Source organism: Pygocentrus nattereri, chromosome 10, assembly GCF_015220715.1.
Source record: "Pygocentrus nattereri isolate fPygNat1 chromosome 10, fPygNat1.pri, whole genome shotgun sequence".
Taxonomy (NCBI): Eukaryota; Metazoa; Chordata; class Actinopteri; order Characiformes; family Serrasalmidae; genus Pygocentrus; species Pygocentrus nattereri.
This window is the reverse complement of record NC_051220.1, coordinates 23,282,321-23,310,056: the sequence shown is the minus strand read 5'-3', so window position 1 is coordinate 23,310,056 and position 27,736 is coordinate 23,282,321. Positions and strand designations below refer to the sequence as shown.

Below are 27,736 nucleotides of genomic sequence, written 5' to 3'. Positions count from 1 at the left end.
CAATTTGGGTAATTGGGCTGTGACTCGGCACCGGGGTATTACAGTACCAAAAGAAGCCCAGACCCACGCAGCTCTGACAGCTAATTGGCCAGGATATTTTTACAAATGACAGCAGTCTCGCTGGGTCCGGCCTTTCTCAAAGTAGCGGACACCCTGAGCGACAAACTGAATCAAGAGCTAAGGTTTACTGCATGGGGGAGGAGCAGCATTCTAAACAAACAGCGCTCAGACCTGTGCCTACATAACATCAAACCATTTACCTTTTCTAGCACCCCTCATTCAAATATAACTACATTATATGTACCATACCAAATGCCCTCTAAAAAGTAAACTGAAGTGCTGAACTGTGACTGGGGAAGGAGCTCTCAATGCAGCATTACTGTACAACAGCACAGAGCCCACACATTCAAAACTAGCATGCTCTTATGTGGCCAGAAACCACTGGAGAAGATGAATCACTGATTAATCCTGATCTGGCTATGTGGATCCTAATCTCCGTACAATGACTTGGCCCATCTGGTAATCACAGGGGAAAAATCAGATGCTCCACCTAAAACCTCAAAGGCCTCAAAGGCCAGCTCTCCCCAAGAGCATCGCGTGCCTTTGGCTCCTTCCTCTAATGGATGGCCAAATCAGGTCTAGGTAGCTTCAAGCCCCGTCAAGCAGCTTCTCAGGCCAAATTTAGGAGGGAAATGTGAAAACCTGAGGAGGTCTTACACTGTAGCTCTCTCCTACTAAAATAATACCACTGCCTGCTTCCAATTAGTTCAGTGGAGTTAATCTAATGCTTCAGTTTATACATGTGGAGCAGCCGTATGGTACCAGTTCCATTAAACAAAATTAACTTTTGTTTGGGAGTAGCGAGCCCTGCCGGATGTGTAATGTGAACCTTTGAGGATGTGACAGAGAGCAAACAAAGAAGGTATTAATACAGCTGATCTTAGCAGCTCCTTTCTTCAACCTCTCCCTTTCCCCCATTCACCTCTCTCTCTCTGACTCAAACTACAGTATACAAAATAGACTGTTCAGGTATTTCTTGGATATTCATGGATATTATTAAAAACCGAGAACACATCTTTTGGACATAGACCACACAAACCGTCACTGCTGTGTATTACCTGGCTGGCAGGAATGGCGTCTTTAACGTTAAAGTAGAAGCCGAAGTAGATCATGTTGAAGATACCATGGCGTCCCAGTGTGGAGGTAAGACCCTTATTAAGCCCACGGAGGCCGAAGCCATCTGCATTAATGATCATTCTAGCCTGGGCAAATGTGGAGGGCTGCTGCATTGGGAAACACAGACAGAAAGTCATATTAACAGGAGCTGAACATGCACTGAGAGCAAATTAAGACGCCGCCTCCATGCACATAAGATTATAACACTACATGCCTTAAACAAGGTTGTGTCTTACCACTTTGAAGGAATCTCGATTGGCCTGTAGGTTCACTTTCACTACCTCAAACGGATTAACCACCAGAGCTTCAGTTAAGCCTGAGCCCAGGCCAGCCATAGAGAGAGCCTGACCCAGACAGACAGAGAGGCTTGCGTTACATAGTGCCATGACACAAGATGAGGAATGAGGCCAGAAGAGGTACAAAAAAGACAGTTTGCAAGAACTGAAGGTGAAAAGTCATGACTGAGTCATATTCAAACACACTGTATATTTTAGACAACCAGTCAAAGCTAGTGGTATGAAAGTCAGACCAACATCATATTTCAAACTGCACAATTTGACAGTGACATTTAACTTCTTAAGAACATGTTTGTCCAGGCTTGACTTTAACCTACTAACTGAATGAAATTGCTTCTCTCTTTCATTTCTACAGAAAAGAATGGGTTCACACACAAAGGCAAAGATTAATTAACTGGCATATACAAACTGACTGAAATAAATGTCAGTTTGTTTAGATGGTGATAAAAGTTTAACATCAAAATACTGGAGATGGGATTTCATTTTTAGATTTCCATATTTAAATAAATGGTGGAATTTGTGCTGTTTGTTCTTTCCTTATCTTTTTTATGTTATCAATTGCTAACAATTTCAGTCAGCATGATTTCTGAAGTAGCATATGGGTCAGATGTCTACTGAGACTTATAGTAAAGAAGACTTCCGCACCATGCCACATGTGCTAGTTCACATACTTAAACTGTGTGTACATGTGCACAATAATGTATACTTACTGTCAGTAAAACTGTATATACACACACACACACACACACACACACACACACACACACACACACACACATATATATATATATATATATATATATATATATATATATATATATATATATATATATATATATATATATATATATATATCTACACACACCACACACACACACATCATATTTGTGTGTGTGTGTGTCTTTGGTTATATACGTGTTTGTTCTCAGGTAAGTATGTGTTTGAGCGTTGCTGTACTGGTGTAATGGGAAAACGTCAGGGTTGTACACGAGTCTCATTACTCTCTTTTCGTCTCTATCCCCCTGTCACGCTGTGCTGGATCATCTCCTCAAACAGGCCTCAGCCATGTTTACACAGCCAGCCATTCACTCTTTCATTCCTTATTTGTATTATTACTCTACATGTCGTCATCAATCACTCTGAGCCCTCTCAGCTGTGCTGAATAGGAGGAGGGGGGCTCCGCCATGCTACTCAAACAGTCAGTCTGGACCTAATGATCTTACTCAAGCTCTCTGCCTCATATGTTACATACAGTACACCACATCCTTCACCTCCTCTGGGCAGGACATGTCCAGAGAAGGATGGAGAAGGTGGGTGGGGTGCAGGCCATGATGGATGGGCCAGGTAAATATTTCCCCTGCTTTGGCTGTACAAACAGGTTGTGGACAAGCGATGTGCACAGATAGAGTGAGAAAGAGAGAGAGAGCAAGAGAGAGAGTGTGTGAGTAAGTCAGACCTGAGCGAGAAAGAACTCATCCATCAGGCCTGTGGCTGTTCTGACAGTGTCTCCATAATGGGCCATCGCTCAAGCCTTGCTGGCCTGCACACGCCTCACTTTACACCTCTTTCACTCTGCCAGCAGCTTTAGTAATGCTGAAGACAATACAAGGCTTATAGTCAGACTGTTTAAACGTATTAGCTGATGACTGAGTGTACATTGTCTGTGACCGTGTGTGGATGTGTGTCATTCTCCTCAGGCAAGTTTTAAAATAGCCTGCAAATGACCTTTGTTTCATTATTAATAGTATCATTAAAAAACAGAATGTGTGTAGTTGTGGCATAGGAGATGACTTACCAAGCCCTGAGATAAGGGAGTGAAACTCAGCAGTTTCTTGTATTGCTCGAAGGTGAAAAACTGTAGAACAGATCAGGACAAATGTGCTGTCATTGTCATAAAGTGTATTTAGACCAACACACACACACACACACACACATATATATATATACACACACATCCAAGGCATGTCACTACCCTGAGCAAACAGAACACTTATTCGCTGTTTTGTAAGAGCAAGCTCACACAGATCATCAAGATTATGACACACAAACATGTTCTTGTTTGCACACAGACAAGAAAACCAGCCAAGTACAGTGGTCATTCTCAAATAGAAACACTTATTTTAAGGAACAATCTACTTGAAATAAAGTACTCCAAGAAAATTTTCAAATAAAGCTAAAACATTCCAGTCCAGTGTCTAGTCAAAATGGTCATTAAGCACACAATTAATTCATTTTTCACATATATTTAATAAGACATTACACAGTCTCTGATACTTATAATCGATCTATATTTATTTATCAGTATTTAATGTATTCTACTTACTTTATCCCTCCAGTCTTAAACACAGTGACTTACAGCTGTCCCCCCAAAAAAGCTGTTCCCAAATGAGTCACTGACATTGTAACTCTTCAATGAGACATTATCACTCACACAAGCAACTACCCAAACACACCTTCGCTGCCTTGAAAATGTTTGTCTTTCACAATTGCATCTAAAAAAGGAGAAATTTCTGAGGAAGTTAGAGTCAAAGGAAAATAAGAGAAAAAACACAAGTTTCCAAAATGTAAATTGCAAAAATTATTAAAAGATACAGAGAAAATATAGAAAAAGTCCTAACAGTGTAAAACTGTGACCATCATATAAACTTAAAGTGAAAAATCAGCTCCACTCCTGCCTCAAATCTGAGAAATCCACAGATGTTTCTGTCCATCTTTTCACTGTTTGAAGACAACTCTATACTACAGGTCTGAAAGGATGTGTAGCTGTCAAGAGGTTGTTACCGAGAAAAGGAAAGACAAAAAAATAAATTGCTCTACAACACGAAAACTGGACATCTGAGATGGGTAGTAAAATTTAGCAACTGATCAGTCTAAACCAGAATAAAATAAATATAGAATAAAAGAAGACAACAGTAGTGGACCAGTAGTGCAAGTTTGGAGAGTTGGCAATTTGTTTTTTAGGCATAATGGATGTTGATAAGTACAAATAAAGTTTAATAAATCATGCAGCATCCACTGAAAAACATCTGGAATCAATTCAAATCACACCAGAGCCCAGATCTCAACATCGCAGAATGCATTTGGGATTTCTTGAATAGTGAGAAACAGAAAATGTAACCAACTTCTAAGACTGGGCTTTGTAGGTATGGAAAAATATTCATGCAAATTTTTTGAAAAACTGAAAGCAAGTCTTCTGAAAATAATGAAAGCTGTAAAAAAGACAAAGTAAGGACAAATAAATATTGAAAAGGGGTGTTTGTGCTTCTTTTAATTTAAATGTATGGTTTCTTCTTTTGTTCCTGATGCTGATAACATGTGCTTAATGGCCATTCAAAAATGAATTGGTGGTCTCTGACTTCTGTCAGATTACTGTATATAATAAAATATTCTATATATTCTGTTTTCTGATGGTCAGAAAAGCAGCTGGAGGAAATAGACATGTACCAGAACGAGTACATTCTGAGGAGCTTGTAGTGGCTGACTTGAAAGCAGCAACATTTGGCCTTTTTAAATGATTGTAGATGTCTGATAAAATACATAGAACATGTATTATAAACAAATAAACAAAACAAAGAAGCAAGCTTAAACAAAAATGTAATTAATACATTTGAATGTAAAATACACTTAAAAGCAATGAAAATATTTGTTGGAGACAGGGACGTAACGTTTGAAACTCACAATGAATCAAAGCCTAAAGATTACTGTTACACTGTTTAGTAGTAGCAGAGAGAGAGAGAGAGAGAGAGAGAGAGAGAAATTTATTTGTCAACTGTGCCCAAGCTTCAGTATTATCCAATTAACACCTCCATCCAGATGTCTTTCACATTACACTGTTGAACACAATCCATTAGCTGTATTTTCTTGTTCCCCCTCCCCTCCCTGTTTACTTTCACACACTGGCCTCAAGCCTCTCATCACAGAGCACATAGCTCGGTCTGCCTCCCACAGCATTAGTATATGTGATGCTGAGGGGAGGGCTGGAGAAATCCCTGGTCATGTAGGTCAATATTGAGACTTCTCCACAGCAAACACACATGGCATGAGGACAAACAACCCCATGTTTGATCCTACTTGCTAGTGATGGAACACTACAAACTACTACTAGGACAGACTATGGTCTATACTTATGCATGTCATAGACCAGTGCTTTTTTTAAACTGTGAATCTTAATGTGGGAAAGAGTGTGTCATGAGGAAGCTGCATCACAATGCCTACTCTTTTTTTGTTTGTTTTCATTGAGCAGAGGAAAATGAAGTGCATTTTGAGTCAAAAACAACCAGGTCGATTCTGCAACACAATGCAGGCATTTGTAAAGTGTTCCTGTGTTATTAGTGTGTTTTTTTTTCATCAGGCACATGCAGCAACCACTGCTACAGCCCTCACACACGGAACGTGATATTTTTCTTTCCACACTGAACGATGCATAAAGAATGGCAGAAGGGATCTGCAGTAGACAGGGTCAATGCTTCAAGTCTTTTTTTTTTTTTTTTTTTTTTTTGCTTACACTGAACTACAGTGCCACGTAGTTGCACAAAGCATGTACAAAATACTCAGGCAGTTTTAAAATAACAAATAATCAAAAAGTAATTAGGTTAATAATGAAGATGATGACTGATCACATCTAAATGGATGTGATCACTTCCATATCATTATGTTATTATTTTTCTAGTGCACTCTCTCACTACGTGTGTAACAATGTAGGCAAATACAAGTTTCCTTCTCGCATTGGACATTTTTGTTTTCATGAGTTTGTCTTATATTTCTTCCAAAAACATGATGTGAGTCCCAAGACAAATACACAATATATATGTGTGGGTCCTGGTGTGAAAAAGTTCAAGAACCCCTGGCAAAGATGGGGTGTCTCTTACCTTAACCGCTCTCTTGGGTGTCTCAGCTAGAATAGGGGGCAGGATTCCCTTGTAAAATCCATACACTCTATGAACAGAAGAAGACAGATTATTAGCATTCCAACAGCACTGACGAAAATATACGGTCCACTGTACATGTTTTACAGATGTTCAGCTTGTCGTTGTATTCAGGTAAATAGTTGAACACTTTGTATTTTGTTAAAAAAAAGTTGTTAATTTATAGATAGATAAAAATAAGTTATAGGCACATTAAAATAAAGTGTGATCACACTGGCAACACATTACAGTGTATTTATTTGAATCATGGTCAGCACTGAAGAAAGAAACTGAGCATGGAAACCCAGTGGCCAAATGATCTCTAATGTTTCTTCTGGGATTTTTAGGCAGTGTGCAACTAACCAAACATTTCACAAACAGTGCTTACAGACTCCATCCATGAGCACACCTGTTCATCATTCAGGCCTAGTGACCAGATGCCCCTACAATGAAAAAAGGAGGTCGCTGTTCAGGTACAATAAATCTATTTCAGTCCAAATACTGCAATAGTGCACCTTCACATGACAGTTATTTTCAACAACACACTATGAAATACTAAAATGACATCAAAATTTGCTTCAGTATATTACACACTGTATTTTGTGTACAAATGGGAAAACTGTTTACAGCAAGAATTTGCAGTCATTCCATCTGCTGATAACAAGATTGTGCATGGTAGTCAGTTTTACTACATCAATTCCATGGAAATCCACCCTCATCATCACTAAAACATACCCCTGATCAGCTTGACAGAGCTTCAACTGTTCTTGGCTGTTTGTCTCAAAGCAATTGTTTCCTGCACAGAAACAGGTTCAACTGGTCTAAAAGCTTCAACAAGCAAAACTGCAATAGAAAGTGGAAACAGTGGATAACAAAAAGCTCATCTCTACAACCACCGGTAAGGTTTCTGCAGTCTCATCCTACTAGGTATCAGATCAGTTTCATTTACTAAACAAACTTAATTGAAGTCACAACATCCTTAAGGAAAACAGCACCGCTTGATAGGTAAATTAATTATGGGGGCTCCCAGAGGTGTGTACTTTAGTCACATGACTCAAATATGATGAATTCAGATCTGATTAAATTAAAAATACTTATTTTAAAACTTGTCTAACATCAAGGACTCTGACTTGGACTTCAGTCTTAGGACAACTCAAGAATCAACAATCACAAAGACAAAGTAACTTGAAGAAGCTCAGTCTCTAGCACTACCTATAACAAAATAAACTTCCATTTTTTGTCACATTAGCAGAACAATATATTAGCACTGTTGATTCTAGTCCTGTTTTATTATATAACAGCTTTGATGTTGAAAACTTTACTTTAAGTAGCCTTTATTCATGAAACATATTCTTTACTTTGGATGTTGCAGTCTTTCAGTGAATTTTAATTAAGAGCTTCAAAAGTAAAGCCTAACTGAAAATTCGTCAAGAAGCAAGTTAGCCTCTTTGCACATTGTTAGGAAGGACAGCTAAGTTCCACCTCACACTCAGTTAATAATGCAAATTACAAGATAACCTTTACACAACTAATCATGCCTTATTCAATTACTTGATTATTTAAAAGAAGTGTATCTGAATTTCCTTACCATAATAAACATGTCCATCCTTATTTTTCATTAGCATTAGACATCTAATTGTTACTGCCATGGTCACATCATAGTCACATCATACTTCATAGTCACATCAAAACACAAGCAATAATTTTACCATAAAATAATAATCACAACTGACACTTGGCTTGTGTTGCTTACCATGATAGGCAGCACTGGGTAATACAAGCAAGCCAAGCTGTTAGTCAACTCTATTTATCCATATTTATCTAATTTACCATTAGTATCTAATTATGTGTGTCTAGCAATCAGACATTCTGCAGCCAAATAGTAATGGGAACTTATGGAAAGGTCATAAATACACATTGTAAAAAATAGTGTTGTACTTTTATACTTGCATTAGCATGGTATGTTAACATACCATCATTTTAATATATGGCTATTATTACACAAATTAAGGTTATTAGCTATTCTAAATAACTTGTCACTAATGATGATTCATTTGATATTATTGCAATATACTTAAAAAGCCAGTACTAAACACATTAGCTGATATGCATAAAAATACCTATTTTAAGCAATATAAAGAGGCCTCGTAGTAAAGAAGAATACCAAATATTGCTTCCATACAATAATTAAACACCATAGCAAACAGCAGTGTGTCCCAGTCATGTAAATGCTACAGCACATTTTCACTTTTCCCAGGCAGACAAGAAGCCACCATTGTTTAGACACCACACATATATATTTCTGCAGTTGAAACCCGACTCTGTTTTCTTAATCTTAATGTCAGGACAAGCCTGAGCATGGGACACATCTCTCTCACTTTCTGCAACAACAGCTCTGTAGTAAGATTCCTGGTTTCATTTTAAAGGTTGCTGTACTGTTTCACAAGATTTAATTTGCATAAATCTACAACCCCAATTCCAATGAAGTTGGGACATTGTGTAAAACATAAATAGAAACAGAATACGATGATTTGCAAATCCTTTTCAACCTATATTCAATTGAATACACTACAAAGACAAGATATTTAATGTTCAAACGGATAAACTTTGTTGTTTTTTGCAAATATTCACTCATTTTGAATTTGATGCCTGCAACACGTTCCAAAGAAGTTGGGACAGCGGCAACAAAAGACTGGGAAAGTTGAGGAATTCTCAAAAAACACCTGTTTGCAACATTCCACAGGTGAACAGGTTAATTGGAAACAGGTGAGTGTCATGACTGGGTATAAAGGGAGCATCCCTGAAAGGCTCAGTCATTCATAAGCAAGGATGGGGCGAGGTTCACCACTTTGTGAACAACTGCGTGAGCAAATAGTCCAACAGTTTAAGAACAACGTTTCTCAACATGCAATTGCAAGGAATTTAGGGATTTCATCATCTACAGTCCATAATATCATCAAAAGATTCAGAGAGTCTGGAAAAATCTCTCCAAGTAAGTGGCCAAGGCAGAAAACCAACATTGAATGCCTGTGACCTTGGATCCCTCAGGCGGCACTGCATTAAAAACCAACATCATTCTGTAACGGATATTACCACATGGGCTTAGGAACACTTCAGAAAACCACTGTCAGTGAACACAGTTCGTCGCTCCATCTACAAGTGCAAGTTAAAACTCTGCCATGCAAAGTGAAAGCCATATATCAACAACACCCAGAAATGCTGCCGGCTTCTTTGGGCCCGAGCTCATCTGAGACGGACTGACGCAAAGTGGAAAAGTGTCCTGTGGTCTGACGAGTCCACATTTCAAATTGTTTTTGGAAATCATGGACGTCGTGTCCTCCGGGCCAAAGAGGAAAAGGACTGTCTGGATTGTTATCAGCGCAAAGTTCAAAAGCCAGCATCTCTGATGGTGTGGGGGGGTGTTAGTGCCCATGGCATGGGTAACTTGCACATCTGTGAAGGCACCATTAATGCTGAAAGGTACATACAGGTTTTGGAGCAACATATGCTGCCATCCAAGTAATGTCTGTTTCAGGGACGTCCCTGCTTATTTCAGCAAATCAATGCCAAGCCACATTCTGCACATGTTACAACAGCGTGGCTTCATAGGAAAAATGCAGGCATCAAATTCAAAATGAGCGAATATTTGCGAAAAATGAAAAAGTTTATCCGTTTGAACATTAAATATCTTGTCTTTGTAGTGTATTCAATTGAACATAGGTTGAAAAGGATTTCCAAATCCTCGTATTCTGTTTTTATTTATGTTTTACACAACATCCCAACATCATTGGAATTGGGTTTGTAATACAATCATTTGTTTCTGACAAGTATTGGATCTTCTGCACATACAAAGTCTGCTTTCTGTGTAGCAATGCAAAGCTTGGACACAGGGACTGTTGTGATAAAAAGGTTAGTAGATGCCAAAAGCAATCAACAGTGTCAAGAATGTCACAGCTCCACAAAAACACCTCTATTGCCTAAACTGTGCAGATCAGTTACATTATGGTAGGTATAAGATATATACTGCTTACAGGTGAATTGGTGTGAGTGAGATGTAAAGAAAAAATGAGGGGATAGAAAGAGAGAAGTAGTAAGCAATGGGAGTGTTTCAGAGTACCAGCCTACGCATATATTGATATTGAATAAACACTTGTGGACAGAGAGGACAGTGTAGCGTGACTCCTGCATGTGAATCCCCCCAACACAACTTTATTGTGAAAACACGACCCAGTAGTCAACAGAGATGTTCTCGGCTGATTGCGTCAGGGTGTAAATATTATTGTTTCAGCAAACAGAGATGGGCTGATTACCTCAAGCTGTGGGGCAATATGCCCATGCCACAACGGTATCTTAAAGTGCTATGAACCACAACCAAATACCCCCACTCATCACAGAGGGTGACAAATAACTGCTCTTTCATCAACATCAGGACATGTCAGATGACAGAGACTTCCAATGCCAGATTATGGGCACAACAGCAACAGAAAGGCCACTTTACTGACAGTGAGACTGACAGCAGAGGTCTTTCGTGAGAGTTAATGGGTGAAACGGAAGCCCCCTCTCTGATGCATGCAAACACTAGCCACTCGTTTCCCGGGAGTGGTTAGTCTGAGAAACTATCAGGTGGTGAGATAAAGCTCAGATTTGTAACACACATACTCAAGGCCCCATTTGACTGAACATGGTTTGAATGCTGATTTGACTCTAAATGTAAAGCACACACAAGGTCCCCACTAGTCCCTCATAAGCAAATCCATGCCCATTTAGGATCTGTGTGGGTCCAGCTGCTTGTGTTTGTATAGGTGTGATTTGTCTTTGATTTCCATAAAACCCATTTTCTCCCATTCAACACAGAGCCACATAACTCAACATAACAAAAAGAAAGGAAGGAAATGACACATTAGCCAAATTGGATAATGGGACAAAATGTTTAATTCCGGTCGGAGTTATGAATCTGACTTCAAATGATTAATGGACAGATGAAGGAGTGGACATTATGAGAAAGAGTAATTTTCTGTTTAAGTAGTTTATTTTTCTTGGTCTAGTGTCTTAATCTTACACTGCTGAGAATAAAGCTTACTGGTGCGGCTTAGGTGCCCTGCAGTCCGTCAACAGCCTGCATGCTTGATCTGCAAATATTACTATTTACTACATGAAGCTTTAACCTTGACACTACCTGAGAGTAATACAATTGTAATTCGGCAAGCAGAGGAAACACAAATTAGAACTGGCTACCCCTGACCACAAAATAAATTGTTGTAGTTAATAAATACACAATGTAGCAAGATTTAAACATTAGACTTTGATTCAAAAAGAAAAAACTCAATATAAGGTTTTATGATACACAGAAAAGATGAGTGCCCAAGTATATTCCTTGTGTTAATATGTTGATAAGATAGATAAGAATAAACTAATGTTTCTGCTATGCGCACTGCATACATGCTTACACACACCTACACACCTGCACACAAACACATCTATGGTGCATAAATACACTTATGTGCAGACATATGTAAGTATGTGTGTCAAAAGTTTTAAAGCCCTACTCTATTCCTCGTTCCTATTCCTTACTCCATTGCTTGAATGCAATTATCATTGTAAATTTGGTTTGTGTTCATGTGATTAACTTTACAAAAATGTACAGAAACATTATAACATTAATATTAGCATGGTGTTAATCTTCAGAACCAAATTATATTGTACTAGGGCCACTGTAAGCAATTAACAATATGATTATCATTGATGGAAGTTAAACATTCCTGAAGAGGAAACTGTAAAACTAAAGCACACAGTAAAATGTAGGTTGCTTACACTCCATCATTCAATGCTATGATAACATTGGAAATCTAAAAGCCAGTAGTAAAAAGTTGCTAATTTTAATGAACTTCTAAAGCAAACTAAAGAGATTTCTGCATTAAATGCTCGCTACGCTGGCAAATTCAGGATTTTGTGTCTGCATAGTATACAAACACAAAATGTTACAACTTGACTTGTTATAACAAATAAGTTAATCAAAGCAATCAAAATGGAATATTCTTAAAACAAATTTAACATGCTAGCCACAAGTAAATATAATGAGCGTGCCTTTTCCCTCGCTGTATTTTATATTAAGGTAATTTGGAAGCTTCTTTACAAATGTGTGGTCAGTTCACATTGAAGGCTTTATTACACCTCACACTATATGTATATGTACCTGTGATTTGCTGCAGCCTTTTAAATTTGAGATCCTTGTCTCAATAACAATACTGCTATACCCCTATAAGACCCTGAAAGCTTACAAAAATGGCTATACATTGTTTTTTGACTTCATTCTAAATAAGTATCATCAGTGGACAAGCAAGTGAGACTTGTTACTATTATTATTATTATTTTTTTTTTTAACCCATATTACAACTGAAATGTAATGTATTTCCTATGAATTAAGCTCCCAGTTCATGAGCTCTGCATTATGTTAAATTTCCTCACTTACAACAGCTTTGCATAATACTATATTAGGATATAATTAGTGAAGACCTACAACACTATAGTATGCTTGGAGAATTCTGGACCTCTCAGAGAACTCCTTGATGCCTTACTTCAACCACTGATCTTCATTGCAAGTTGGTTTGTCTGTCTTGGCAATCACCAAGTATGGCTGGGTTGTACTTTTAGTATCTCAGCAACTGTTTGAAGCATTGGAATGGCACATGCTGCTATCAGTGTCAGCATATTTAACATTATGATTGAGGGTCCCCATATTACTGTGTTACTACATCATTATAGACATTGGCAGACTTTTTTTTCATGTACCCTTTGCCCTTGACAACAGGCAAGTAGTTTGAGGTTCTGCTATCGTATTGCTGGCTATAGGATAGCAATGCTTAGTAAGATTATCTTGTCCTGGAAGTAATAAACTAATATGATTACTGTGTATAGGCTACACTGGGCACTTGGGATGGGTTTTGAGAACCAGTACTAAATTACTCAGTACTGAAATATCGTCAAGATTCTGGACAAATAGTGCTGCTAATGGTATTTATGTAACTTTAATTCATTCTATATAGCAAGTATTTTCAAATGGTTGGTCCTCTATAGGTTCTGTATATTAATCAAAATCTATAAGTGGTTATTCACATGGAATGATATCTTCCATGTGAGCAAGGCATTTCTATTACAGCGCCACATCATGTCACAGCATGACTTTTTTATATAATATTTTAACGTGTGTAGGTGGAAAAGAGATAATCGCTGTACTTTCTATGAATACAGTTGATTTTGTGCCTTTCTCGACTTTTAACGTCAAAGGCAGTCTTAGCAAAATTTCATGTTAGTTATTTTTAAATGCATGCATCACTGAAGCAACATTCATGTCACACGGAACTTGTATGTGTGAAACCGGCCTAAGAAGCAAGTCATATACTCAAATACACACACACACACACACACACGCACGCACTCAAGCACACACACATCCTCATCCATCCAGAATGCATATTCTTTTGTACATTAAAATGGTACCTTGGGCACAGACAGCTACATTGACAGAAAAAAACCTGCTAATCACGGCATACAGCCTGTCTCGAAATAGCAATATAGCTACTGTATGTACAATAAGCAAGTAATCTCAATTAGTGCTTTCTATCGTCGCTTCATAGATGCTAAAATGGCAAAAATTATTGCAGCATCATGTCTTTAATGCTCTGATCTCATTCACAGATGGATAACTGCCCTCAGTTAATTGCCATGTTGGATCAAAGGGGCTCAAGTTTCTACTGCACGGAGCATAGAACCAAAGTAAAAACAGAGCACGAGAGAGCAGTGCTGGTTCATAATGTTAGAGCAAGTTTGTTTTTAATAATAATTCTACAACAGTGGTTCCCACCACCATTTGTGTAAATTATAACTAAGTGGTTCAGCCTGGGGTCTACCCTGCTACTGGGCGGTAATTCCAGCCACAGCGAAAATATACCAGGGTGATAATTGGTGTTGAGGAAAGAAGAGCTGTAGTCCACAGGGGAGGCGCATGGGGATAGAGTTGATGACAGCTCAGCAGAGAGGGAGAGTGAGATGTGAGTTGTTGAAGGATCTCGCAGCAGTCAACCCCCCCGTATCCACTAACGAGCTGCTGCTTCACTGTAACCTGGGGCTACAAATGCGCTCACACACAAATACACCTTACATGAGATCGGTTATAGATCCACTATAAAACTGCCTACTCATGATAAACAGACAAAATGGTAATCACTTTTTTCCAGCTCTGCATTCTGTCAGCAGGATCTGATAGATACTTCAATGAGTGGTAGTGAATGTTTGCTAGAGGGGTTAAAATGATAATGGAATTAAAAGGGGGAAAATTTTTGAGTGTGCATGTGCGGGCTGTGCATGCAGCCTGTTATAGTAGCTCACGTTCGTGTTTTTCATTTTTCTTTTTAACTTTTATTTTTCTTTCTAATATTTTATTTATTTGACAAGGCAACTTAGTTGCCTTACATGGCTGCTTTGTTTACACCCGGGATCAGCTGACTGCACTGAAGCCGGCCAGCATGGCAACCAGGACAACTAACATCCCGAAGAGCTTTGGAGACGGACGCACAGGGGACGCAGAGGAGGAACAAAACAGCGCACGGTGAAAGCAAGGGTGAGACGACAGAGGCTTATGGAGAAGAGGGGATATAAACCGCGTCTCCCCTCTCTCATCATGGGCAACGTGACGCACCAGAGAGGAAAGAACACTGTGCCACCCAGCTTTTTGGAGTACTGCAACATGTCTTCAACATGAGCCTGAGTCTCCGGAGGGTCCCTATGATGTGAAAGACGTCCTGCATTGTTCCTGTTCCGAAGACGCTGCGACCGAGTGATGTCAAGGACTACAGGTCAGTGGCACTGACGTCCCGCGTCATGAAGACCATGGAGAGGCTTGTCTTGGATCAGCTCCGGCCCATGGTCCAGCCACTTCTGGACCCCCTCCAGTTCGCCTATCAGCCCTGCCTGGGAGTTGAGGACACCATCATCTACCTGCTCAACCGAGTCTATGCTTATATGGACAAGCCAGCCAGCACTGTGAGAATCATGTTTTTTGACTTCTCCAATGCATTTAATACCATTCAGCTTGTTGACTACCTGACTGGCAGACCACAGTATGTACGCCTGCAGCACAGTGTGTCGGACAGAGTGGCAACATTGGTGTCCCACAGGGAACTGTCCTCTCTCCCTTCCTTTTCACCCTCTTCACCATGGACTTCAGTTACTGCACAGAGACTTGCCACCTTCAGAAGTTTTCTGATGATTCTGCAATAGTTGGATGTAGGGGTGATGAGAACGAGCACAGTGCGATGGTGAAGGACTGTCGCATGGTGCGGGCTGAATCATCTGCAGCTCAACGCGACAAAGAAACTGGTGGTGGACCTGAAGAGGAACAAGGCACCGGTGACCCCTGCGTCTATCAGGGGAGTCAGTGTGGACACTGTGGAGGATTACAAATATCTGGGAGTGTATATTGACAATAAACTGGACTTGGCTGAAAACACTGATGCCCTCTACAGAAATGCCAAAGCCTTCTCTATTTTCTGAGGTGTTCTGCCTTTAACATCTGCCAGACTATGCTCAGGATCTTCTATGAGTCTGTGGTGGCAAATGCTATCCTCTGTGCTCTTGCATGCTGGGGAAGAAGGCTGAGGGTGGTAGACGGCAACAGATTCAACAAACTGATCCACAAGGCTGGTGATGTTGTAGGTATGGAGCTGGACTTGCTGACGGCAGTGTCGGAGAGGAGGATGCTGTCCAAGCTGCAGGCCATTATAAACAATGGCTCCCACCCAAACTACGACACAGTGATGGAACACAGGAGCACATTCAGTGCAAGACTCATTCTACCGAAATGCACCACAGAGTGCCACAGGAAGCCATTCTTACCTGTAGCCATTAAACTCTATTAATATAACTCCTCCCCCAAAGGTGCAATAATTTGAACTGTTTTATACAGTACGTTTCATATTTATTATCACAGCCTCTGCCACTTACTGTATTTGTAAGAATTTAAACTTGTACATATTGCAAATTTCTCTTTTTTGTCTTAAATTATTAAAATGCTTATTCTTTTAAATAAATGGTAAAAACTGCAATTTCCCTCTGGGATCAATAAAGTATTCCGATTCTGAATTAAGAAAATTTATTTAACAGATGGCGCAAAAAGAAAACAAGGCAACAAATAGAAAAATAGAAAGAGATAAGGAAAGAATGCACTTCTATCCTTCACTCTCTCTCTGTCTCTAACACTATGTCACAAATGAGCACTTCATTCAAAGAAAATTACAAAAAAGCAAGAGACTGCTAAGTGGCCATGAATTGTTTAAAATCTTTACATTTTTACATGTTCCACAACAGGTGGGATGACTGCATGCCATATCCCCTCTCTTTTTAACAGACCCAAACACCTCCTCTCACCAGGTGTCTTCGATATGTTTTACCTGTACTCACTGATGTACTCATACATGCAGGTGACCGTGAAGCACAATACATTTCTGAGTATTGGGAGAACACCCAAATTTTAGGTTACATACAGTACAGCACAGTCAAGGTTAAAAAACAAGGTCATATAATTACTCACAATGTCAACTGTACAAATGGCATTGGGGGGTTGAAGGCAAAAAAAAAACAAACAAACAAACAAAACAAAAAAAACAACAACACTGGTGACAGGTGAAAGATGAACTCACCCCTCATTGCGAAATATTGTCCTGAAACAGTCTCCCAGACCTTTGTAGCTGTTAGGGTCACTGGCTCCCCGCTGAATCTGGAACCTTTGAGAACATAACAGCAGTTCATCATTAATAATATTGACTGCTAAAAAAGATTGGAACAATGGAAAATGTCATTTATCTGTCATAATTAAACTAAATTACAGAAAGAAAGGTTTATATTTTTGATGACTTGGAAGGCTAGATATCGACAATGAAAAACGATGGCAGCAGCAACACTGTTGTCCATGTCAAGGTGTGGTTAGTGAAAATTATTATACCATAATAAGACATTGGGAACCGATGTCTAATTATGGCGTAGACAAACAAATTTCTCTAAAGTTCCACAAAATTTGTAAACCTAATAAAACAAATTTATACATACAAAAATATCAATATTTTAGTGTCAATATCAAATACAGCAATGCTAGCTTTATTGCATAGACTGATTACATCTTAAAGGCAACAAAGGTGCAAGAGACAACAAAGAACACACAAAAGAAATTTCATTGCACATACTTTTTTTTGAAGTTATAAATTAATTCACTGTTGAACGGAAAAAATGTCACTGGACGTTGGCTAATCTGGGCACATTTCTCAAACATTTGTCAAAAGGCAAAGCTTTCTTTTCCTGCCTTCATTCATCCTCTGATCTCTAAGAGGCTCTGGTCATTGTTCTGGTTCCTCTAGCACAGCAGAAAAGTCAAACATTTACTTAACCCATCTTTTCCAATTAGCCCTGTCTCCCCCTGTGCCAGGCCTTCAGGCTGCAAACTCTATGCTAATAAGCTAGTAACCTACTAGTAACAGCTCTGCAGTTACACGTAAATTTTTAATGTGATGGAACTGGTCAAGGAACATTTTGTAGCTACAAACATGCTAGTAACTCCCTAATAAATGGCATCAAGCTCTGTGTAAATGTTACACACGAAGGTAAACCTGAAGAGAGCACTGCTGCAGGAATTTACTGCTTCACCCCCTCTTAGGCTACAGATATTGGTGCATGAAGAACTTCTAACACAATCAAACTTTTCAAATGTCAAACTGCAATACAGCTTTAATGCAACCTCATGTATGTTCACAAGCTTTATCAATCAATGAATATCTTTCAATCATGAAGCAACATGTCAAAGCATTTGAAATCCAAATGAAAATCACCAAACGTATCCTTGTCCTCATTATTTGACAAGAACACAGAAAGAGAGAAGAAAGATAAGAGTGGATAGGGTAGGGGTAGTCAGGAGCAGAGGAGCAAAGATTCCCCTCATATGGCTTTGACTGCCAAGTCAAGAGGTCAGTAGTTAGTCGTCCAGGCGGGTGCTTGATGGGGCCGTAAAGAGCCTTGGTTCTATCAGGGGGGAGGGCTTACTGAGGTGAGCAGCCTTTCATATAGTCAACAGATTAACATCTTAGAGGGGTGTCCCCTAGCATCCAATTTTGTAGATTCCCAAATAGCTTGTAACCCATGCTTGAAAACCAGTTAAAATAACATCATAAACAAACGTCCAACAACATATTAAAGAGAGAAAAGAAAAAAAGAAGCTAAAAGGGCAGGCAGTCTAGGCCAATGGGGTAATGCTGGGAGGGGAGCAGGCTAAAGGGTGGGGGCAGAGACTTGGAAGATTTAAGACCAGTGGAGCTTGTAAACAAATTTAAATCAGCCTTAATTAAAGGCACATGAGTGCTGGGTCAAGGATTGCAGGAGTCCCATTCACCCATTGCCCAGTACCCCATGTTTGGTTTGCAGGGTTGGCCCGACCCACCCTGGCCCAGAGAGAGAGGTGGCTGGCCCACAGTCCACTCTCAGCCCCTTGACTCCACACATGACCCTGGGGTCACCTCATTTCCTTGTGTCCCTTCCCTACCCTGTCATAAAAGCCTTGGACCAAACGGCTCGGCCCGGGGTGTAAGAGATAATAGGGAGGACATGAAGGGCTTGTGGTAGCAGAGGATCCCTCAGGCCTCTCAGAATGTTTCACCATGCTGCCCCATCACACTGGTAAGAGCTAAGAGGGCAAATACTAAGCCATGCTTGCAATCTTACCAGCAAGCAAGGCTAATTTCTCTGCCCAGCACACACTTTCTGTGTGGGCAAAATAATAATAATAACAATAATAATAATAATAATAATTTTACAGTCAGAGCTGTAAGGGGAGAAAGTAAAAACTACTAGCAATACTCACTGATACTCTTGGCCTTGGAGCCAGTCCTGTTGTAAAATCAGCAGACAAAGGAACTAGATTATTCCAAGGGGCTTCATTAAAAGATGAAACACTCTGATGAAAATCTCTCTCATTCAAGTCCAAAAAAGAAGATGTACTCAGAGGTGATGATGTCTCTGAGTTCATAGACAATCCCCCTGTAGCTCACTTTTACTAGCCCCCAGAGCCATGGATAACCAGGTGAGGGTGAAGGTGAGGGCAGGCTGCTGCTTCTGTAAGCAAGATGAGAGCTAGGGGGTATATAACCCTAGAGTCTCTACCTGACCCTGCAGTCCCAGTAAAAGTGCAGACTCTTGGCACCCACAAAAGGGGGTAAATAACATTGAGGGTCTGGGTGAACCCCCTCTTTGTATTTTTACAGACAGACACACAATGTTTCAGGGCCAGGCCAAGCACTAGGGCCTTGTCCCCTCTAAGACCCTGCTGGTAATGGGCCCACTTCGAGTCCAACAGGGGGGGCTGTGCCACTCTAAAGGACAAGCCGATGGACTGAGGCCCAATAATGATGGTGTTAAAAAACAACCCTTTAGGAAGGGTGGAAGGTTACTGGGTTGATCAAAAGGCTTCAGTTTGATGGTGCTGCTTTTAAAGGGGCACGCTGAACATTTAAAAAGGTCTCTTAAATTTGCCTTGTTAAAATTTGGGGTATTCCCCCAGTGAAGTCTTAAGAATTGTACTGACTAATTTAGAGGAGAAACACTGATTCAACAAAAACTACAGTGAGTGAAAGATCTCGTAGAAGCTGACAATATAAATGACCCAATGTCACTACTGGAATTTCCATATTGAGATTAAATAATAACATGACAAATTGCATGACATGTCATAATAAAGTACTGAACTAGGTAAAAGACAACATCAGTATTTAGAGGTACCAATACATTATCTATTAAAAATGAGGTAGCTGACCCCACTGCCATGTCATCTAAGTTCTCACTCTGGCAGCTATGATCTATACTCCCTATTATTTTATATGATACCTGAGACAAAATAGCTTAAACACTCCTTCAACAAGAGCTCCTAATAAATACTTCACCAACTGAATCATTGACCATTTTAGAAAAGCTTTAATCTGGCCAGCTAACACGTTTTCCATTAACCGCCTGTGATTTCAACAATACCTTCATCAGAAGCAGAAATAAAAGAAGTCTAAGGAAAGAAACAGAGAAACAAGCGTGAAAGCATAGCTTCGCTTCACATACAATAAGCAGTAGATAAGGAAATCCAGAAGGCTGCATTAAAAGGAAATCTATTTTTTACAACCGAACAGTTAATTTTAATGAGCAGGATCATAAAGATGGCAGAAGTCCATTGCAATGGTACGCGAGGTTAAAAGCTCTTTCTAACCTAAATGATCCAACATGGCAGATGCAGGCTTTCGATCAAACTTGAAACAAGGAGGACTTCTCAAGATAAGCCTTGCACAGTCCAACTACTCATGAATGTTCAGTAAAATAGGACAATATTCTTCAGTGATTCATGAAACTGCATACTAGGACTTGGATTTCATTTTACTTACTATATTATTGACTAAATTTGTCAGTGTGTATTGCATAGAATTCAAAACCATAGACTTTTAAAACAGTACTGACCTTAACTCTGTTGTTAGGTTATAATACTATAATAATAGTATTATTGCCTAAAAACAGAGGGGAGGTCAGTACCATTTTGAAAGTCCAGGGTTTTTGAATTCTATGCAGTACACACTGAAGAAGTATGTCAATAATACAGTAAGTATTATTGTATCATTGACAAATACATAAGTGTGTACTGCGCAGAATTCAAAACGGTGGACTTTCAAAATAGTACTGACCTTCCCTCAGTTTTTAGGAAATCTGGTACTACCCTCTTTGTAGCCAAAGGAAGCCAATAAAGCAGAGCCAGTGGAGGGAAGGAGATAAAGAGGAAAACGGGAGATGAGGCAGAGGGGAAGTGATAAAGCAGTGGCGCTTGTGACACGGCAGGCTTCCAGGGCTTGGTCTGGGTTAGAGCAGCTTAGGTTTCAGCAGCACCACAGGCTCACTGAACCCACTGTGACTGGAGTAATGAAGACAACCTAGAAGGAGTGGAAGGGGCAAAAAACTCCACTCTGAGGATGTCATTTTTGGACAAGTTCTTCCACATAAAATTATTCATCTTTGCCTAAGGGACTTCCAAACATATATTGGGTCACTTTGTGTGTCATCTACTTAGTTCTTGCATGATAGATATGTTATGATTCCAAAACAATTATTATCAATAATAGCAATATACAGTGAGCCATATAAAATAGTCTGAAACCACATTGAAAATCTGACATTTGTTTCATTGAAACCTGGAAGCAAACAAAAAGTTTTAGAATTGTGCAAAAGAATGGATAAGAAGACGTGAAAAAAGGAAGAAATGACCAGTGAAATGAAGAAAAAAATATTTGATGCATTTCTAGGTTACTATTTAAATTTTAACATACTTTTAACATAATTTTAACATTTGTGATACTGATGTTAACACCTCTGCAAAAAAAAAGGCCTGATTTTTAAAAAGTCAGAGTGTGTATTCCAGCTGCTGAGTTACGCAAACACTGAAGACTGTGGATAGTTTTGGATGCTACACCAATGAGAAGGTAGCTGCTGTAATCTAAGCAGGATGATATGAAAGTATGAACCAGAGTTTCAGTATCTTTCATGGAGATCAAGGGGCAAAGACTAGTAATATTATAGTGATGGAAAAAGCTATTTCAAAAGAAAGTACAGGATCACAGAGGACACCTAAGTCACGGACTACTGTTGAAGGTTTTAGTCATACCGTCCAAGTGTAAAGTCAAATCAAAAATCAAAAATCAAAGACTTGGGGACAAAGAGTTAAATTTTAAGTTTCATAAAGTTACTCTGCATCCATTGTCTGAGGTCTTGAAGAAAGAGAAATCAGGGCAGCATCTGGAAGGTGAGTAATAGTGTTACATAGATCTGAATATTATCTGTAAGTTCACAACGGCAGATAATCTGACCAAGGGGTTAAATATAGATGAAGAAGAGCAGAGGGCCAATGACTGATCCTTGAGGGACACCTTGTGTAACAGCACTGAAAACAGAATTATGCTTACCAAGGGCAACAAAGTGAAGTCTATTAGTGATATAGGATATGCACCAGTCGAGGGCAGCATCAGTAATATCAATAGCTGAAAGGCAGGAGATACATATGTCCTTATTAACAGTGTCAAATACAGCACTTACAGCAAAGTATTGATATCAAGTAGATAAATAGAAAGGAGGAGATCATTAAATGTTTTTTGTCCTAGATATGAGAAAGGTGCTACATAAAAAGTGAAATTATTATTATTATTGTTATTAAAAGTATAACTGAATATACAGGGTGAGTCAAAGGTCACATGATAGATTTTATTTAATTTTTTATTTTATTGTCGACTTTTTATCTCTGGGGTCATCTCAAACAAATTGTGTATGCTAAGAATGTCCGCAGCACTGCATCATGGAGGCTTGTGACAGCATAAAAAATAAAATAAAATAAAACGGTGTCCTATGACTGTTCACTCACCCTGTAGAACACAGAACAAAATATAAACATTTTCACTAGTGGTGTCAGATTTTTTGCCTTAAATCTTTAAGACCTTCAAAGCTCCAAATGTAGTTTTTGGGAACAAATTCAAAATATGTGTCATTAGTTAATGTCAGTGTGAAAGAGCTGGGGCTAGCCCTTGCACAGAGTTGTTTGGAACGCTTTGAAGTGAGGAAATGGTTGAGGATAGTGGAAGCTCCTCGGTCAGCAGGCAACCGGCGGCCATTACACAGACGGTCAAGACAGGGTAGGACACAGCCATTAGGGTTCCTATAGGGCTACTCTTCAGCCCGAAACCCGAGACTGTGCATTACAGCTCAGTGTTTATGCTCCTCGCCCCTGCCTAGCAGGAACAAGGCACATGAGGCAGTCTTGGAGTGGGCCACAGATGCTATGAGGCGTCCGACAGGCGCTAGAGACAAATGAGTTTTCAACAGGCACTTTACTACTTCTCTAAAACGGGTCATTTCAGCACACTGGGACACTTTTGCTTTATTTCAATGTTTTGTAATATAATGTGTTTGGGACACCTCCTTCCAGCAAACCTATTTAATACGAGGTCCTAATATGCAATGGCAGGCACATCAGCAGGAGGTCACACAGATAGCAAAAGAGTCACAAAGGCATGAACTCTTACCTTGCAGCCAAAGGGTAATCTACAATTTGGTTAAACTGAAGTAGTCAAAGCATTAGCATGTTTTCCTACACATGCACCACTTATATATTATTTGTATGTACAAATCACCCTAGATGTTACATGTTACAAACATCAAAACCCTGACTCCAGTTATTAAAGGCATTTTCACAAATTTCAGGAAGTACAAACATGGACAGAGCGTCTTCCATCAGGAACATACGGCCATGGCAAGATAAGATTAGAAGGTCAGGACAGCACAGCTTAGTGGCATGCTGCTTTACTGGACCAGATCAGCTTCCAGGCCAAAGAGCTTTGAGCCCTGCTGTTTAAAGGCTGGTTGACGGATTCCATTGAGAGTCCACCAGTTCAGACAACAGTCATAGGGTGGAGGCTTGGAGGCTTCTCTCTTGCTGTCATCCACTTCTCAAACGTCATCAGTCACTGCCCTTATCAAACAGCACTATCCCTCCCTCCATGCAAAAACTGCTTTCAAACATGCTGTGATCAAACAGGCAGTGTCATCACAGTGGTTGCCACAAGAGGCAACCCCAGCTTTTTCCAAACCACCTGCTGGTGGAAAGAGCTCAGACATGTTTGTGTACTAAGCTGCAATGGTAGACTGAAAGTGTAGCAACACACAGACATCGAGGAAAGGTTCGGTATTATTCTACCTAAAAGGTTGCTTACCTACATGAACAACAAGCAAACTGAGATGAACCACTTCTTTGCAGCTTACAAAGAAAAAGACTGCTTTAACATGTGAGGAGGAGAAGGGTGGGGGGTTGGGAATTTTGGCTATAGACTTGTAAAACTGCACTGCTATTAAAAGAGGCACTGCTTTCACACAAGTCATGGTCAGGCTTTACTTTGTAGCTGTTGTCCGCCACAGCCACAGTGGACATAAGTGCAGCCTTTTTTCTCTTCAATGGACTGAGGGCATGTACAAGCGGTTTGTTTCACCCTCGGTGGCTGTGATACTCTTGAAGATGCATAGTCACCATCATATCCTCCCACTGTCTCACAAACAGAATGATTCTTCCTCTCAGAGGTATGTAGCTTAGCCCAGTAGCATATGACCAAAAAGTCTGAATATGTCCCACTAGCAGAAATTATTCGCTGGCAGTTGTAGCGTTCACTGTTTTCATGCCCGTGCTGCCTTATTTTCCAAGGCAAGGCAAGGCAAGTTTATTTATATAGCACCTTTCATACACAACGGTCATTCAAAGTGCTTTACAAATGAAAAAATACAGAAAAATGTAATTAATGTAAATAAAATAAAATTTATGTAAATTAAAAAATTTAAAAAACATAATTAAAACAATAGATTTAAAAGAAGTTAATCAAATTTAAAAGAAGGAGATAAAAAATTAGAATAAAAATAAGAAACATGATTAAAACAATAGATATAAAAGAAGAAGATGTACAGAAGCAAAGCTTTTTACTCTCTAAGATATTGTTCTCCACCCATCTTACATCTCTTTCTCTTACCACGCCACATACACGCATCCCTTGGGCGATTCCTAGCCCACCAGTTCTCACTGAGAGAACCAACACTTGGATGGTCTTTTACCTTTTATTACCTCTTCTTCTTGATTTTTAAAAACTTCATACATGATCCTTCAACCTCATGAAGGATTTTTTGTGCCTCTTCTATTGTCACATATAGGTAGACTTTAATAACATAAATATTCAAAACATATGCCAGTGCATCTCCAATCTTTACATTCATATTTTATATCTCACACCTGCTCCATGCATGACTTGTTATAGTAAGTTTTATTCTGCTGGCTCACTTTTCTCTCCCTCGTTATTGAAGTTATTTTCATGTTGCACCAGTGCACAGTGCAACCATGTAACATGTCTGAGACAAGTAGTCTAATTGTCTGAGAATACGGTAATAAAATCATTATAAACCCCTGTATATACTCCAACATTTTTTGTGCATAACGCACAGGATCCTGCACTTAGAGTGAAAACCGCAGGTGAAACAAATGGTAAATTATGACGCATCAGTCAAAAAAGCACCACTTAACTAAAACTATTGAAGTCTGTTAAATTTTTTTTACCATATTCTGCCTGCAGACTATATTGGCTAACATTATCAGTTATTAAGTCTTTAAATGAAATTTGTATATGTGCTGAACACTACTTTCTACAGCATAGGGCTAGACTGAACAAGGTGGCCACACGTATGTGCCTGAGGTTTTAGAAAATTACATAACAAGCCATCAAACTTTTAAAAGCACCAACACACAGAGGGAACAAAGGCTCACACTAGTACAAGGCTAACCAGTGAAAAGTGTTTAAACTGTGACGGGGTGAAAAGCAGTAAGGAACGTATGAATACACAGCAAAGTCTGAGCCTGTGGGAGGGGCCGAGAGTGTGTTTGGGGTGGAGTGAGGCTGCATAACCGGATCTCCACATAAAGAACAATCTGGGCTCCTTCCTGGTCTCTAATGAGAGCGGCAGCAAGGCTGTCAGGCTGATCAGAGTCAGATGGCGAGCCCCGAGCACACTGCCCCCCGCCGAAAGTGCCGCCCGACACCCTTTGTTACCTCCAAGTGAGCTGAGACCAACCCATGAACCATGTAACTAGGTGGTTTCCAGGTTAATGAAAAGCTGTAACTGCAGTCTCACCATCTCCCTGGAAGGCTAACTACACACCAACACCCCCAAAGCCAACCCACTCCCAAACAAGCCATTTTCAAAAAAAAGTCAACAAACCTCCAAAAAAAGTGAGCAACCTTGAACATACTTAAACATCACATGCCTATAGTGGGCCAACATTTTTAGGGTTGACAGACACACACACATGATTCACACACACAGTAGACAGAGAGAGAGAGAGAGAGAGAGAGAGAGAGAGAGAGAGAGAGAGAGAGAGAGAGAGAGAGAGAGAATTACATTTAAAGAGCTCTCTCAAGCCCTCATTTCTCTAGTGCCCTCCTTTGTTCAGGGTAAATATGTATTCTAAAGTACACATTTTGTCAGGTTCCCCACTAAAAAAATCCCTTTGATTTTTCTAAGGCGGCTTGATGAATAGAAAGAAAAAAAGGTTCACTCTAGTTGGCATCCAATTTGGGGCAGTGGACATTAAAGCAGCAGCCAGGTACTAATAAGAGCCATTCCTGCAACTAGCGTCAGAAAGGAGGTGTGCTGGGTAGAGCTACTTCAACGGCTCCAAGACTTGCACTAATAGATTTCAGCTCTACCAGCTCTGCTAATTAGCCTGCTAGCATGCTTTAGGAAAGAAGGGAGGAGGTGGTGAGAAAGGGGGATGAGTAATACATCTACTGCAAATTAGTCAAAGCCCTCTTACTGCGCATTACTAAAGCAACAACTACAAAATAAACTATTTCTTATCCTTATTAACTCATTTTTAAATTATTCTTTAGAGATTAGTCTTTACGGTGACAAAATTCTGAAAGCACAAAGATGCATAGCATCATATTTAAAATGACTCACAAGTTGCTACACACATCCCTCTCACACACACCCCAAAAAAGCTGCCAAGCTGTAGTAGGACTTTTTTAAAAAGTGCATTACAAAGAAAATAGAGTGTGCACTTTTAACCCTGACCCTGTGTGAAGAGAGAGTGGCCAAACTGTGGCCTTACCTGTAATAAACCCCAAACCTTCAGCACTACACCCTAAATCACCCTACAGGACTCTGGAGTATCACATATCCCCTTTGAACAAACTCATACACTCACCCATGATCTACTTCCACCTTCTTGCATTTGTGGCTTTTCATTCAAAAAATAATCTTACTTGAAGCTTATTGACTTGCATATAACAATAGCAGAGCTTGTGTATGTGTTTATATGCATGTGCATGCGAATGTGTATGTATGTGTAGGCATGTATGCATGTTAGCAGCAGAGCTAGGGTCTTGGCAGGGCACGCAGAAGCTGTTAAGGTTTAGGAGTGGCCTACGACCTGTTTACTACCCACTGAGCAGTGCTGGTGTGAGGGCCATGATCACCCTCCACCCCCGTCCTCTCAATCTTACTCATACATTCTCCGTCAAATAACAAAGAGAAGGCAAGGCAGTCAGGAGACCCAACATTCGCTATGAACTTTTCAAGAGCCTTTCATTCATGTTTCTTTCATTTTTACAACTACAGGCCTCAAATGAGGAAGAGAATTAAATGGAATAATGAAGTAAAAAATTTGAGCGATTTGCAAAACATTAAAGAGTATTATTTAATCATTTTGGGGGTGAATGGGTA

The 27,736-nt window shown here is 39.7% G+C and overlaps 1 protein-coding gene across 3 annotated transcripts in view; it reads right to left on the bottom strand.

Annotated features, from left to right (window-relative positions):
* slc25a21 (solute carrier family 25 member 21) overlaps nucleotides 1–27,736 on the bottom strand; it is a 95,289-nt gene that overhangs the window by 5,195 nt on the left and 62,358 nt on the right. For all 3 annotated transcript variants that reach the window (XM_017694508.2, XM_037541787.1, XM_017694509.2), the window contains 5 exons: nucleotides 17,071–17,154; nucleotides 6,341–6,407; nucleotides 3,268–3,327; nucleotides 1,413–1,520; nucleotides 1,119–1,283 (listed from right to left, as the gene is read on the bottom strand). In XM_017694508.2, the coding sequence (XP_017549997.1) occupies nucleotides 1,119–1,283; nucleotides 1,413–1,520; nucleotides 3,268–3,327; nucleotides 6,341–6,407; nucleotides 17,071–17,154 (484 nt within the window). The remainder of the gene's footprint in view (nucleotides 1–1,118; nucleotides 1,284–1,412; nucleotides 1,521–3,267; nucleotides 3,328–6,340; nucleotides 6,408–17,070; nucleotides 17,155–27,736) is intronic.